The following is a 13,324-nucleotide window of genomic DNA, read 5'->3' as shown; positions in this document are numbered from 1 at the left end:
CGCATTTGGTGTCATGGGCCTGCTCCCTACTTCAGAGGGAGAACTCTGAATGAGGTTTACTGGTTTTTTGGGTTGTAGGGGCTTTGTTTGTTGTTTTGTTTGGATTTGTTGTTTTTTTTTCTCCCCCGCTTCTTGAGATGGTTTCTGTTACCCAAGTGTATACAGGCTGTTGAGGGGGATGACAGGTTCCATGGCTCTGCAGAGCTCTACAAACTTGTGCTGTTCTGCACCGCTGTGAGGAGCTGGACTGGGAGGAAGCAGTACAAGGCATGGATACCATGAACTGAGCACTGGTACAAATCAGCTCCAGGCAAAGCTTTCTGCCCAGTGCCTGCCTGGGAATTAACTCAACATTCGTACCCAGGTTTCAGGTATGTGCTTGGAGAGAGGAATGAGATCTGCTCTGCTGAGCCAAGGGGGAAGTTGTCCTCTTCCATTCTAAAGGGCTATTGCAAAAAGCCTAAAACCAGCAAGGAGGAAGCCGGTTTGCTGTGTATTCTAGCCTGGAGTAGGTCAAAATCAGCTCAGACATCCTAATAAATTTGGCTGGATCCTACTGAGTGATCATTTCTTTCCCTTAATGCAGCTCATTGTCAGTGTGTCGCAGGGTCCTGTGCGCTGCACTGAAGGGGTGTGGTGTGTTTGATGTGAGAAGCTTTTTCCCTTTTGCCTTTGGCGTTCAAGAGACCTCTAGCAACAGTCTTAAAAAAAGCAAGCACAGTTTTCCCCTGCAAGTATCAGCCCTGTCATGAATAAAAAGGGAGCTCATGCAACGATGGAAGTTGTGACTTCTCCTACAGGGTAGAATTAAGTGCTTGTTGTGCTGGTTTCACAGTATCAGGTTAGGTTAGAAGGGGTGTGTGGAGCAGGGAATCCACGTTTATGTATATTCTTTCTTTCCTAAACCATTATATAGTGGATTTTTTTTTATGAAGCACCTGCCATGTTCTGCTCCAGAAGGGCACCTGATTTCTAGAGTCGAAGCAAGCAGCACAGCTAAAGTTACGGTTGCCCGAGTCCTCTTGGATTGATCTGGAGCAAATACACAATTCGCACAGACTACCCTTAAAAGTTGGCCAGGCTTCATGTTTGTGTACCTAAATTTAGCAGCAGGACTATATTTCAGTATGGAAAGCAACCTCCTTTCAGCCTAAGTACTTTTATTTTAAATTAAATGTCCTGCAAAACTGAGGTAAATAATAAAACTCTCTGGGAGGCAACCTTTGAGCACCCTTTTCAGAGCCAACCTATTAATTTTTCCACTCTTTCCCAGTCATTTCTGATCTCAAAATAAGATGATGTGCTTGGAATCCCACTGCTTAATTATTTTAGGCGGGTGCAACAGATGGGCTGCAATTAGTGTGAGGAATGGAGTTTCCTTTTAAAAGCTCATAGTACCAGAGCACTGTTCCCATGCACAGAGAGACCGAAAGATGTGGTTTGAGGCACAATGCTGATGGTCAGAAAGGGGACACAAAATGGCATCTCTCAGCTAAATGTGTCTGTTCCCTGGGTACTCTCAGAACTTTTTGGTTCTTCACAAAAATAAACAGTGCTGTGTGCTTGCGGCTTAAGCTTTTCCCATGTTCGAGAAACCTGACCTGCTGCTGCCTGTGTGTGAGGTTGCTGCAAAACTGCTGTGGAAGAGGCTCTCTGCTTAATGCTCTCCATTAGGACTGAATCAGTGTTATTACTGGGTCGTCTCTGCTTTTTATTTTGTTCTGGTATGGAAACTTGTCAGGTTACTTGTGAGAAAGACAAACAAATAGGGAATTAGGCAGTAACAATTATGGCGTCAAAGCCCGTTTAACTATATGTGAATCTTCCTTGTCCTCCTTCAGAGTGCTTTTAGGTTCAGACATGGATGGGCCGCAAAGATGATCCAAGGACTGGAGCTCCTCTGCTGTGAGGACAGGCTGAGAGAGTTGGGGTTGTTCAGCCTGGAGAAGAGAAGGCTCCAGGGAGATCTTCCAGCCCCTTCCAGTCCCTAAAGGGGCTGCAGGAAAGCTGGGGAAGGACTCTGGATCAGGGAGGGGAGCCATAGGACAAGGGGTAACGGTTTCAAACTGAAGGAGGGTAGATTTAGATTGGATATTAGGAAGAAGTTCTTTGCTGTGATGGTGGTGAGCCCCTGGCCCAGGTTGCCCAGAGAAGCTGTGGCTGCCCCATCCCTGGAGGGGTTCAAGGCCAGGTTGGACGGGGCTTGGAGCAACCTGGGCTGGTGGGAGGTGTGCCTGCCCAGGGCAGGGCGGTTGGAACCAGATGGTCCCTTCCAGCCCAAACCATTCTATGATTCTATGTTCTTCTTGTCTCTGTTAAAGGAGAGCAGAAGCACAGGGCTTCTTGGTGGTCTGTCTTGCAATCAGGGTCTGAAAGTGCTGTAACTTCTGTAACGCTGCCAGCTTGGTGTTGATGAGTTTTCCCACCATAAAGTTTTGGCAGTGCAGCCAGAGACCCTGCTAATATGCCATTCTGCCTGCAGTGAGAATGGAAGGAGTGAGATTCTGGTGGTGCTGTATCCCTGGTGTGGTCAGCCTGCTTAGGCATGCTCAGGGGGCATGTGAGCGAGTAGGAGTACTGGGGAGTTATGCAGGATTTCTGGACACTGTTCTTCAGTGGCCCTTGGTCCAGTTACTTCTCCCCTCTCTTCCTCAGAACCTGTCTTCCTTGTGTAGGATTAACAACGTCCATGTAACTACCTTGAGATCTGGAATGAAAAAGTGTGCAAAGTGCAGGCCCTTTCTTTAGAGGATTGATGCTGAACTGAAAGATGGGACGCAGGTCTGCCTGTCGGGTGTCTTTTTCCTGGAATTTAGAAAGTGGATGAGTAACATCCAGGGGGAATGTCACAGTTCGGAGCTGCTGCCTTCTCTCACATTTGTTAAGACAAACACACTGGCTGAGTAGACGCTCAAAGTGGTGATTTGATCCCTCAATCATTTCCTCCTGAATCTCGGTGCTGTTTACCATCTGCCAAGTTGGACCAGTACTAGGTCTCTGTCCCCTAGAGGGGACCCCAGTGGTTTCAGTGTGGATTTGAAAAAGCGAAGAACCACAGCTCCCATGAGAGTGAGTCAGTCCCATATCATAGGTTGGATACCCTTCTGTCTCACACACTTGATATTCAGAAATTAATTTGGGGGGATCATTTGTCTGCATAGATCTAGAAGTTTTGGGGGCACTCAGTTGCAAGTGGCAGCAAGTCAGGAGCCCTGAAAAAAATCCCCCTGCTTCCTAGCAACACACGGTTGCTGGCTGCTACTGTGAATCTTAGAGGAAGATTAACAGATGCGTATACATGAATAGAGCCAACCCCTGAAGTTATGATTGATAGTAACTCCAGTTCAGATTTGCCTATTTTTCCATCCCCTCAGGAACTTCATAGTTCATGTAGTGATTTTGAGCTCGTACCTGTTTTTTTTTCTTTTTTTCTTTAATTCTAAATTAATTTATTTTTTTTAATTTACTAGATCTTGGAATAGACTAGGAGATAAGTACTTGATATTTCATACAAAATAAAATTAAAAAAATAGAATTTCACTGTGGTCTCCTGAAGAGCAGCAGCAGGTAGTAATAGCTCTTGTTTGCCTTAGGGAATCAGAACGTTGGAAAAATCTGAGAGGCAAGAGGGATACAACAGGCCATTGTGAAGTTAAAAACCTGGGTTTTCCTTCTGAAAGACAGGAAAGAGATTTTGTCTTACTCTGCCCTTCAGTCTGCTTCCTTGTCAGTCTTAGGTGTGTAGTGAGTCTTCCCGCGGTGCCAAGGCTTCCTGGGCTCCCTGCGAGGACGGAGCAGCGTAGTCCAGGCAGTAAGGTTCTCCTAGGCTGACACACAGCTGATCTGGGCTGTATTCCGAATTCTGCCACTGCTCTGCTGTGTGAATTTGCGTGAGTCATTTCCTTTTGTGTTCCATGTCTCCCTCCTGCTCCTGTCTGTTTAGACTGCAGACTGTTCCTAGGAGAAGCCGCCTGTGCTGTATATAAAGCCTGCCTGTGTGGAGCAAGTAAACACAAGTGTGAGGCCACCAATAAAAAGACCCTTCGAAACATGAATGAGTGAGCAGGAAAAAAACCCGTATAATGTGTTTTTAGGTTATCTATTTTAAAGGACATTTTAATGTCTTTTAAACATTCATGTTTAAAAATGAAGAAACAATCATGGCAAACTACTTAATTTTAAGTCCTTTTTTTTCTTCAAGTAAAACGAAATTATTTTTATAGAGAACTGGTTTTCCGGATTTCCCTTTTTACATGCTTTTTTCTATGCCAAAGAGATTAAACTTAAGAGAAAACTGTAATTTACACCTGCTTTGCGGATGTCAGTGAGGTGTTTTTTTGTGTCTCTATTTCCATTCCTGATTTGCTTGCTGCTTGTTTGTGGGTTTTTTCCCATTTCTAATTTATTTGGTCAGGTTTTTTTAGGGTGAGGACTTTGATTCTGCACCTACCGTCTCTATCACAAAGGGATCCTGATAATGGTTGGCGCCTGTGGATATCATGAAATAAAATAATAATTCTGATATTTGATGTCTGAGAAAATGCTGGCTACGCATGTGGAATTCTGTTTCTGTGGCTAGCCCAGATATAAGATCACAGTCCATTATTACTGTCATCTAATGGAACTACTCCTTTAGCTTTGATAGGGGACTGTAGATTTAAACCCTGATTAAGACTTGTAAACTAAAATTGAGTTCAAAAGAAAGCAATAGAGGAGACAGAGGCTTGTACTCAAGTGTTCCCTTTATCAAGTACCCTCGACAAAGTCTTTGCCTGCTGAGATTGAGGAGGTTGTGCTTAAATTAAACACCGACTAAAAAACCCAAACCACCACCTCAGTGAGAACATTTATTGATCTGTTGGGATTTAACCACCTAAAACTTAGCCTAACTGCATCTGATTCACGTGATTGTTTGGAACAATGTGGAATTTGATGCTGACTCAAAATAACTGTTTTTACTATCAAAAATTATTTATTATTTACAGGGTTTTGACAGTGATTTTCACAGGTTATGAATGGCACGATACATTGTATGAATAGGCAAATCTATTTCAGAAAAACTATCTGGTGAAGCAGAGCTATGTGGGATCTACAGAAAAGACAAGGTGAAGAGAAGTAGACTCTGCATTCTCTTTTCTTTTAATGAAAAGGGTAAACAAATTTCACCATTATCTAAAGCTGTCAGTGGTAGAATTAATGATCTGATGGGTATTTGTGGAACACAAGATTTTATGAGGAAACTGACATAGGTCCATGGTAGTTAGTATAAGCTTGCTGATTTACACCTTCTAAGTATCTGCTTCTGATGATTTTTTGGGCACATAAATCTATTTGGCCTTTCTCCCCACACTGAACCCAGCTTTTAGGATTTCATGTTGTGGAAAAATTGCCAAAACACATTTTTTATCTTGGAAAAATAATCTTCAGGCTTCAGTCTGGAAAAAAAAAAATAATATCCGTGTTAGTTTCCTGGGCAATTTCTCTGTTTTTGTAACTGGTTTCTATTAATGGTTTTGAGATGAATCCCAGGAATCTGAAGTTGACTGCTTTCCAACAAAAGAGGGTGTTTAAATTTAGTGCCATCCAAAGATGCTAGATGACAGGAACCACTGAGCTGTAGAGATGCCTTACGGCAAAAGATGCAGACAGAACTCTCTGACCAGTTACGAGGACAGCAGTGCTGGAAGATCATATAAACACACACATGCGCACGTTAATTGATTCAGTAAGAGAGCAGTCTGCTTGGATGCTACGGTTTAACTCCTCATTTGTGCATATCTAAGTCTCTGCTAGGCAAGCTGCAAAGCTCAGTGCATTAAACAGAAGATCAGAAACCTCTTAAGATTCCATCTAACTAAATATTTTGCATACCTGGACATTCACATTAATTAATTTATGCTCCAATGCCTTTGGCACATAGGGACGTAGAGTTTTCCAGCTGGAGATCCAAGACAGGAAGAAGCTGAGGAATTGCATGCAAAGAACAGCCCCCAAATAACACTTGCTGTTCCTGGGCAACCCTCTCACTTTTCTTCAGGAGTGCTTGGGCATAGCATAGCTTAGACTATTGCAGAGGCTAACACTATGGGGTGGGTTTGTGGACTTCACCCTTCTCTTTGCTGGAAATGGCTTGTCGCAGGGGTGGTATTATCTGTTGCCATGATATTGTTTTATAGTACCTAGTATAAAGGGTGTCAGAGATCTGCCATTCTCATGCACTAGGCATGTGTATTTGCCTCAGCTGCTGTTTTGGTGACTGCATCACAGCCTGGTGATCAGAGTGAACTCCAATGAAACATAACAAAGCAGAAAAACATCTGTCCAGACCCTCAACTTGCCATTCTGATTATGCACTTCAGAGAAGGCAAATCAGGGGCTTTAGCATTTATGGCTAGGGAACAAACATTGTAATGTTGGGTCTGTAAGAGGTACGCGGCTTGTTACATCACTGGAATAATGACAGGCTTCACTTGACAGCCCTGTTATTGTGGTTGGGTTTCAGTTTTGTCCTTTTAGTTCACAGCTCTTGGTGCAAGTTGGATTATTTCAGGCTTGCTTATGGGATTCATTGCAGCTGAGAGATTTATTTTAATGAGTAAAGCTTTGCAACCAAATGAAGCCCTCCAGGAAACACATACCCTCTGGTAATTCACATGGTTCTGTGTTACACTGCTCTTTTCCGTCAGCAGGCAGCTCTGAAGGCTCCCCCTACCCACACCAGGCCTTTCTTAGAAAGGGGGAGTGAATATGGGTGTGTATTTATCCCTCTGAGTATTACAGGTTGATCACACTACTGGCATGATGAGGGTTATTTGAGCAATTTCCAGTAGAAGATAAATGGTGTCAGTGTATGTTAACCCTGAACTGCAGTACCCCTGCCTTTCTCGCTTTTGCTGTTTACACACAAAGCTCTATTTCTGCTTATGGTTTTGGTTTTGCAGGATCCTTGCTATCTTTGTCATGGTACCTGTCAATTAGCACTCTTTATTCCCAAGCTGTAGCATTCCCTACTACTTTTCAGTTCTAGGAATTATCCTTGCTCTGCTCATGGGTAGATATTTCCTCCTTTCCTTTGATCGTGGATCCTGTATTTAAAGAACATCTAAAGAAGTTGTTGTAATAAGCATAGCATGTTGACAAATCCTGTATATAAGGCCTTGTACTGTAATTTGTATCTTTGTGTCAACAGAGCATTAATCCTGTCATTCCTTTTTAATACATTGCATATATTTATAGCTGTGAAAATGGGGCAGAAGTGGCCATTTCCACTCCTCCTTCCCAGGGATAATGGTTCTCAAAATTGTGATAAAAGAATGGAGAGTACCTCTTGGCGTCAGACCTTCTTCCTGATCTGCTACTTGCTCAGATTCTCCAGGCTGGTGGTCTTCAATTCAGATTTATTGGGAGGTCTTTCAGTGCAGCCATGGAAAACAAAAATGTTAAAATGGAAGAGATGGTGCAGAGGAAACTTCCCTGGCTTGCCCATTATTGTTTCCGTCCACCTGAGTCACCAGCATTTGAAATATCTATTTCATATTCCCATATATTTCATATCTGAAATAGGGGTGACTCTGGAAACGTGGCAGCCTTTGTTCTCCCTGCTTGTCTTGCCTGTGATGAGGATGGCAGGTGCAGAGCTCCAGGAAGCAAACCCACTTGTGTTGGTGCTGGAAAGTTCCTTTGGGTGGATGAAATTGTTTTCTTTGGACAGGATTTGTGGTCAGGGTAGGCAGCTGTATATGCCGCAGTGGGCAGCCAAGGGACGCTGCTTGTTTTGAGAATCAATACCCAAAATACCTGTGGGGGTGAGGAAGGAGAAAGGCTAGGGAGCATTGCTCAGGCCAGCCTCCGTGGACAATCTAGTTAAAAATTCAGCTCCTCACCGGGCAAAGTGTTGACACAGCTGCCCTTGCAGCATCTCTTTGGACTAGCAAAGCTTTAGGATAGATGGGGCTGATAAGAGACTGTGCAGAATTAAAGAGTGAGAAGGCAAACATCTGTGATATAGCCTCCTGTGTCCCTTTTCTCCTCTCATTGTGAGCCCCAGAGAAGCTGTTGCTCTTTCCTTCCAGTGGGTGCTTTTCTTTAGGAGACTTCAGTGGGTTCAGCCTGAACTTGGCTTCTTTCAGTCAGGAAATAGCCAATTCATGAGAGCAGCAACCACAGCAATCTGCATCCATCCCAGAAGTCATGCAAGAAACAGCCAATAACCTCTGCAGTGCCAAAGCTAGGAGGCAGAAAGGTAGAAAAGCAACCTGGAATTGCAGCTTGGAAGGTTCTGCCTCTGGTTGAGAAACCAAAGGGAGGAAAGGGTGCTGTATTTGCTGTCTGCGCAATGGGAACGGCTTCTTGCCTCCCAGCCAAACGTTTTCCAGACTCTGCTCTGATGGTGCAGCTGAACAAAAGGCTGTCAGATTTGAGCCTTTCGTCTGGCTCCCTGGCCTGATGGGAGACAACAGGAAAGGCTCCTTCTTCCACTAGCCTTCTGTCTCAGCAACAGCCTGGAACCTCAGCTGCTGTAGATCAGCATTGTCTTTGTTGTTGATGTCTGAGAATCAGCAGGTTCTCAGTTTAGGGATGTGTCTTAGTAGGAGCCTTTGCTGCACGCAGGTGGTTATGGAATTGGGCTACTGCAAGTATCTGAGGCTTGCAAAGACAAGCCTATGTTTTTGCATTAGGGTTACGGTTGGACTGGACATGTGAACATACAGGCTATTGGCGTCGCTCAGCTGCTCAGTGTGGGAACTCGGACTGTGAGTGACTGTGTATCTAATTACCCACAAACTTCCTCACTTAATATAAATGACAGAGTTGAAGTTTGCAGTGAAATTTTGTGGGGTTCTTACCTGAAGATTATTGTAGAACTTTTCACTAGAAACAAACCAGCAGTTATCTGGATCTGTTTTGGACAGGGTGAAGACCTGCTGGAGTTAACAGTAGGCTTTTTTCATGGTCAAATTATTTAATAATAATAGCTCTGGTTTCCTGGAATTTCTTTGGAAGTGTCTGGTTCTGTCTGCTGCTGGAGATGGGATCCTGGACTAGCTGAAGTTCTGATCTGATTTAGTCTGCATGTTTCCAAAGTTTCCCTTGTTGCAGAGTATAATTATTTAGATGTTTGTTTAGGTTTTTGTTATAATGCCCTCTTTCCTGAAACACAGCACCCTCTGGGTAGAGGAAATCTGTCTTCCAGTATACTAGATGATACAGAAAAAAGTCAGAAGGAAAAATTCAAGTGGGGCAATTAAGTTTATCTCATGGAATGCCATGGGAAGGCTTGTATTTTTAAGCTCCTATGAGAGTCCCACATATATTTAGCTCTGTTCTACAGATGGACATTTAAGAATGATAAGTTTCAGTTGCCTTTCCTCAATATTTTCTACTTGATGATTAATTTGGTTGTATTGTTAAATCCAGTAAACACTGTTAAACATAAACAACAATAATCTAATAACAGAATACAAGCAAACAGAAAGCTTTACCATGTTTTATTTTTTAACACATACTAGCAGCAGCGACACTATTTCCTGACTTCATACTCATCTAATTTTTCTGCAAGTCTTGTATTAAGAGACTCTTGGCTAATTCAGTCACCTACACGGATTAGGCTGTTAGCCCTACACAAGGCCAGATTCAGATGGAGCCATATTCCAAGTCTAAAGCAACATTTACGCCTTTCATACCCATATCCGAAGGTGCTTTATGGAACAGGTTGTTGAATACTCTGACTCAGTGTCTTTTACCATCTTGTCTTGCTTGAAAGTAAAATAAATTTTTCCACTGGAAATGAATGACTTTTTTCAGAGCTCAGACTTGGACTGATGGGGAAGAAAAATGTCTTAACACCTACAGAGTCAGCAGAGGAGACAAACTTAAACCAGTTTAGGAGCTTTTCTAAATGGTTCAGCCAGCAGCCGATCAAGCTGTTCCCACTCCTTGTGAAGGTGCCTGCCCTCTTCAGGTTAGGCTGGTAGAATTTCAACAGTTTAAACAGTGGCACGAGGGCATGATTTCATTCCACCCTTGGTTAGTCCTGCCATTTTAAGGAGTCTGTCCCCTCTGCACGTCTGGCAGCATCTAAAGAAGTAATCCCCTAAACTGAAAAAATGATGACTGTCTCTGGTCTGCAGATGCAAACTAAGGCGATCTGAACTTTAACTGGTCTGTGAGTGTATGCACATAAAGGGTGTACGTAGGTTTTCTTTTGTGAGGCGGTGTTTGGAGTTTAAGAATTTACTGCTTCTTTCTCTGCTGTTTGTCATCGATTGTCTTCAGCGACTGACTGCATTAATCATTGTGGGACACAGTGAAGTGGGTTGTATAAACACAGTTAAATACATCAGTACTGGCTTTAGGAACTGGTTGATGTAATTTAACATGCTGTCAGGGCTGGTATTGTGAGTACACACAGGAGAAGAGCAGCAGTGTATCAGGTCTTTGGTGGTTAAGGTGACTGCAACGTGTATGCTGTTCGTCTCAGTGCCAGTCAAGCAACGACTGTAGCATAGTTCAGTTCTTGTAGGAAGGGCTGAAAGAAGTTCTAGATCTGACCCAGCTTTCTGTGTTCTGCCTTCTGTGATGGGGAAACCCGTTCCCCGTGTTGTGGTATTGTGGGGCTTTTAGACGTGTTGCACTCTAGGCTCTCTTGCCTGCACTGCCCTAAGCTCCCACGAATTCAGTCTTTGTCATTATTATCCTTTTGCTAAGATAGCTGCTGTTAAGTCCTTGCTTACAAATCACAGGACAGAGTAAATATTGTTTTCTAGGTTGTCTTCTGAGACTTGAGCATGAAGTAAAACCATATGAGGAGACAAAGATCAAAAAACCACTGAAGGCAACAGAATAAATCCAGTCTCAAGCAGACAGCTGGACGAGTGTCAAACAAAGGAAGGAACAGCTGGATCAAGTAAAGCACAAGGAAAATTAGTTCCATCCCTAGGGGGAGGGAGAAAAATTGTTTCACGAGCCCAGAGCTGTGTGGAACCAAGTTTACCCGATAAAACTTTTACATCAAAGTCAGGGGCAGATCAGAAGGTCCCAGAGGGAGGGGAAAGAGAAGAGTGGGTGTTTGTAGTAGCCGTGCAGAAAGCGTTAGGGAAAGAAAGGAGGTGGAGTGTGAATGTAGGGGGAGAGCAGAGTGGGGAGGTGGGGAATTAGAAGTTGTAGGTGGAGTAAATCTGCAGAATATGAGCTGCTGTCCACAGCTTTCTGGATGTAAATTGATGAGGTCATAGTGTTTTCCAGTTACAAAAAAAAAAAAAACCCACACCAAACCAAAGTTTAAAAAAAAAGTCTTCAACTTGTTTTTCAAGAGAGACGAAAACACGGAGAAGCTGAAGAAATGGAGCAACTAGCAAAACTCCTTCTGTGGCAGATTTTGCTTCAGCAAAGTAAGCTCCTAGCTGATCGGCATGATGTTACTTGTTTTTATTTCAGCTGCAGAGGACGGGGCTGGAGGTTAGCTAGAACATTTTGAACTGTTATCTTTGTAAGATTTTGTTCCGATTCCTAAGTTAGCTGTGTTTTCATCTGTGAGGGGAGGGTGTCATGGATTTCTCATGCTTTTTGGAGAGGAAAGGAGAGAGAATGGAGAAATGTTTTGAGGTTGTTTGAGCAGTATTCCATTCAGCATGTTTGTGCAATCTGTTTTGTCTTATCAGTTGCCTTGATCAGCAAATTCAAAACCAGTAAGTTTGAATTGAGTACAGTAAAGCTTATAGAGTTAGATTTACATGATCCAAGGTTATTTTATATTTTTGAAGAGGCAGAAACAGCTGGTACGTGTGTATGCATGTGTTCAGGATGGAGGAAAAAATTAAAGTGGTGGTGAGGTGTTTTTTTCTGTAAGCATAAAGACAGAGACATAGGAATTCACTTTTGAGTAAGGTGCAAAAAGGAATGAGGACAAGTCTGATGAGCTTACAATAACAGAATGGCTTGTACCTTTTCCTTAATCACAGTTTTCTGTAAGAGCTGAAAGCAGATTCAGGGTCCTGGGAACCTGAGCCCACGCTAAACTTAGAAAGCCCAGTAAGGCTTGGATGGCAGGGGAAGATGTGAAGATTAATTGCAAAACCCCAGCAAATCCACACTTGCAACACTTTGGGCTCTGAGAAAGGCACCTGTGAGCAAAGGACCAATTACAGTTCTAAGACCAGTATGGAGAGACTTCATTTAGGGTGCTGACGATAGGAAGTGAGGAGCACAAGCTTTTTGGGGACTGGTGACCCCCCTGCTCTTCACAGCCCTGTTAATGAAAGACTGTGGCTGGTCACCTCAGCCTCTCAAAACTCCTCAGTACGTAGATGGAGTGAGCTGAAGAGTTCTTAGTTTGGTCCCTAATTAATCTAGTTTCCATGTCACCACATCATTCCCAGTTTTGCAATACCTCAAGGCGAGGTTTAGGAATCAGCAACGTATGGGAACAGTCATAGGGACAGAAGGGTTAAAGTGGCTCAGAAAACTAGTCTGTGGGGGTGGCTTAAGCCTGGAGAAGCCACATATTGTATTTCAGAAGCACCAACCAGTCCAGCTACTCCCCAGTGTGGTTTAACATGTTGGCAGAGCTTGGGGAGCACCCAGGGCAGGAATAGCAGGTTGGGTTGCTATGGAGCAGTCAGGGGAACTGTGTAGAGGCAACAGTGTCCCACCTAAGGATGGATGATCTCTGACAGACTTTTTTCAGGTTTATTTTGGAGAGATAACTGTCTGTATGCCAGGCAGTCCTGATGTTTGAGTCCTGCTACGCCCGCACAAGTCAGGTTATAGCCCGATGAGTGAAGATGGGAAGGGGAGAAGGGAGGAAATCTGTGCTGTTCTGTATTTGCAGAGATGATCCCTTCTGGAGAGGAACCACACCCTCAAGTGTTAATGTCTTGCAGGGAGGAACGGCGCTGTGTTTGGAATGGCTCTACAAACTATTCTGTGGGCCCGCAGCCAATGTGAAGTACACAAAGCAGAGAAGGGTTTATAAAGCTGTGCTAATATCCAAACTGTCTGTGAGAAAGTCAGGGCAAATCTGTGAGGGATCCTGGTTGTGCAGTGGCCAAGATGGCGATTGGTTTTCTTGTACAGACAGAAGGCTTTTTCCTTTCTGCCGAAGCAGCACATTCTTGCTTTTTGCCAATTCACGGGCATGTTCCTACCTGCAGTGAGGTGTTGGAATTTTTGGAAGTAGATGGGTGGTTAAGGGCTCTCCAGTCCTGATGTCCTTTTTGAGAGCAAAAGACTGCTGTTGAGAAAGTCGTCCCAGGAAGCCTTTAAAAATAAACAAACATAGAGACTTAGATAAAAGCCCAGTTCAAAGCCTGGCTTGACTGTCAGT

The 13,324-nt window shown here is 43.6% G+C and overlaps 1 protein-coding gene across 2 annotated transcripts in view; it reads left to right on the top strand.

The window, feature by feature from the left end:
* Positions 1-11,174: 11,174 nt before the first annotated feature.
* MXRA8 (matrix remodeling associated 8) overlaps positions 11,175-13,324 on the top strand; it is a 40,694-nt gene continuing 38,544 nt past the window's right edge. For both annotated transcript variants that reach the window (XR_010073547.1, XM_063354208.1), the window contains exon 1: positions 11,175-11,390. Coding sequence is in view for 1 of the 2 variants with exons in the window: in XM_063354208.1 (XP_063210278.1) it covers positions 11,342-11,390 (49 nt within the window). In the remaining variant the exon portion in view is untranslated. The remainder of the gene's footprint in view (positions 11,391-13,324) is intronic.

This window comes from Chroicocephalus ridibundus, chromosome 16 (genome assembly GCF_963924245.1).
Source record: "Chroicocephalus ridibundus chromosome 16, bChrRid1.1, whole genome shotgun sequence".
NCBI lineage: Eukaryota > Metazoa > Chordata > Aves > Charadriiformes > Laridae > Chroicocephalus > Chroicocephalus ridibundus.
The sequence above is the reverse complement of the archived record's forward strand: the minus strand, read 5'-3'. Positions and strand labels throughout refer to the sequence as shown.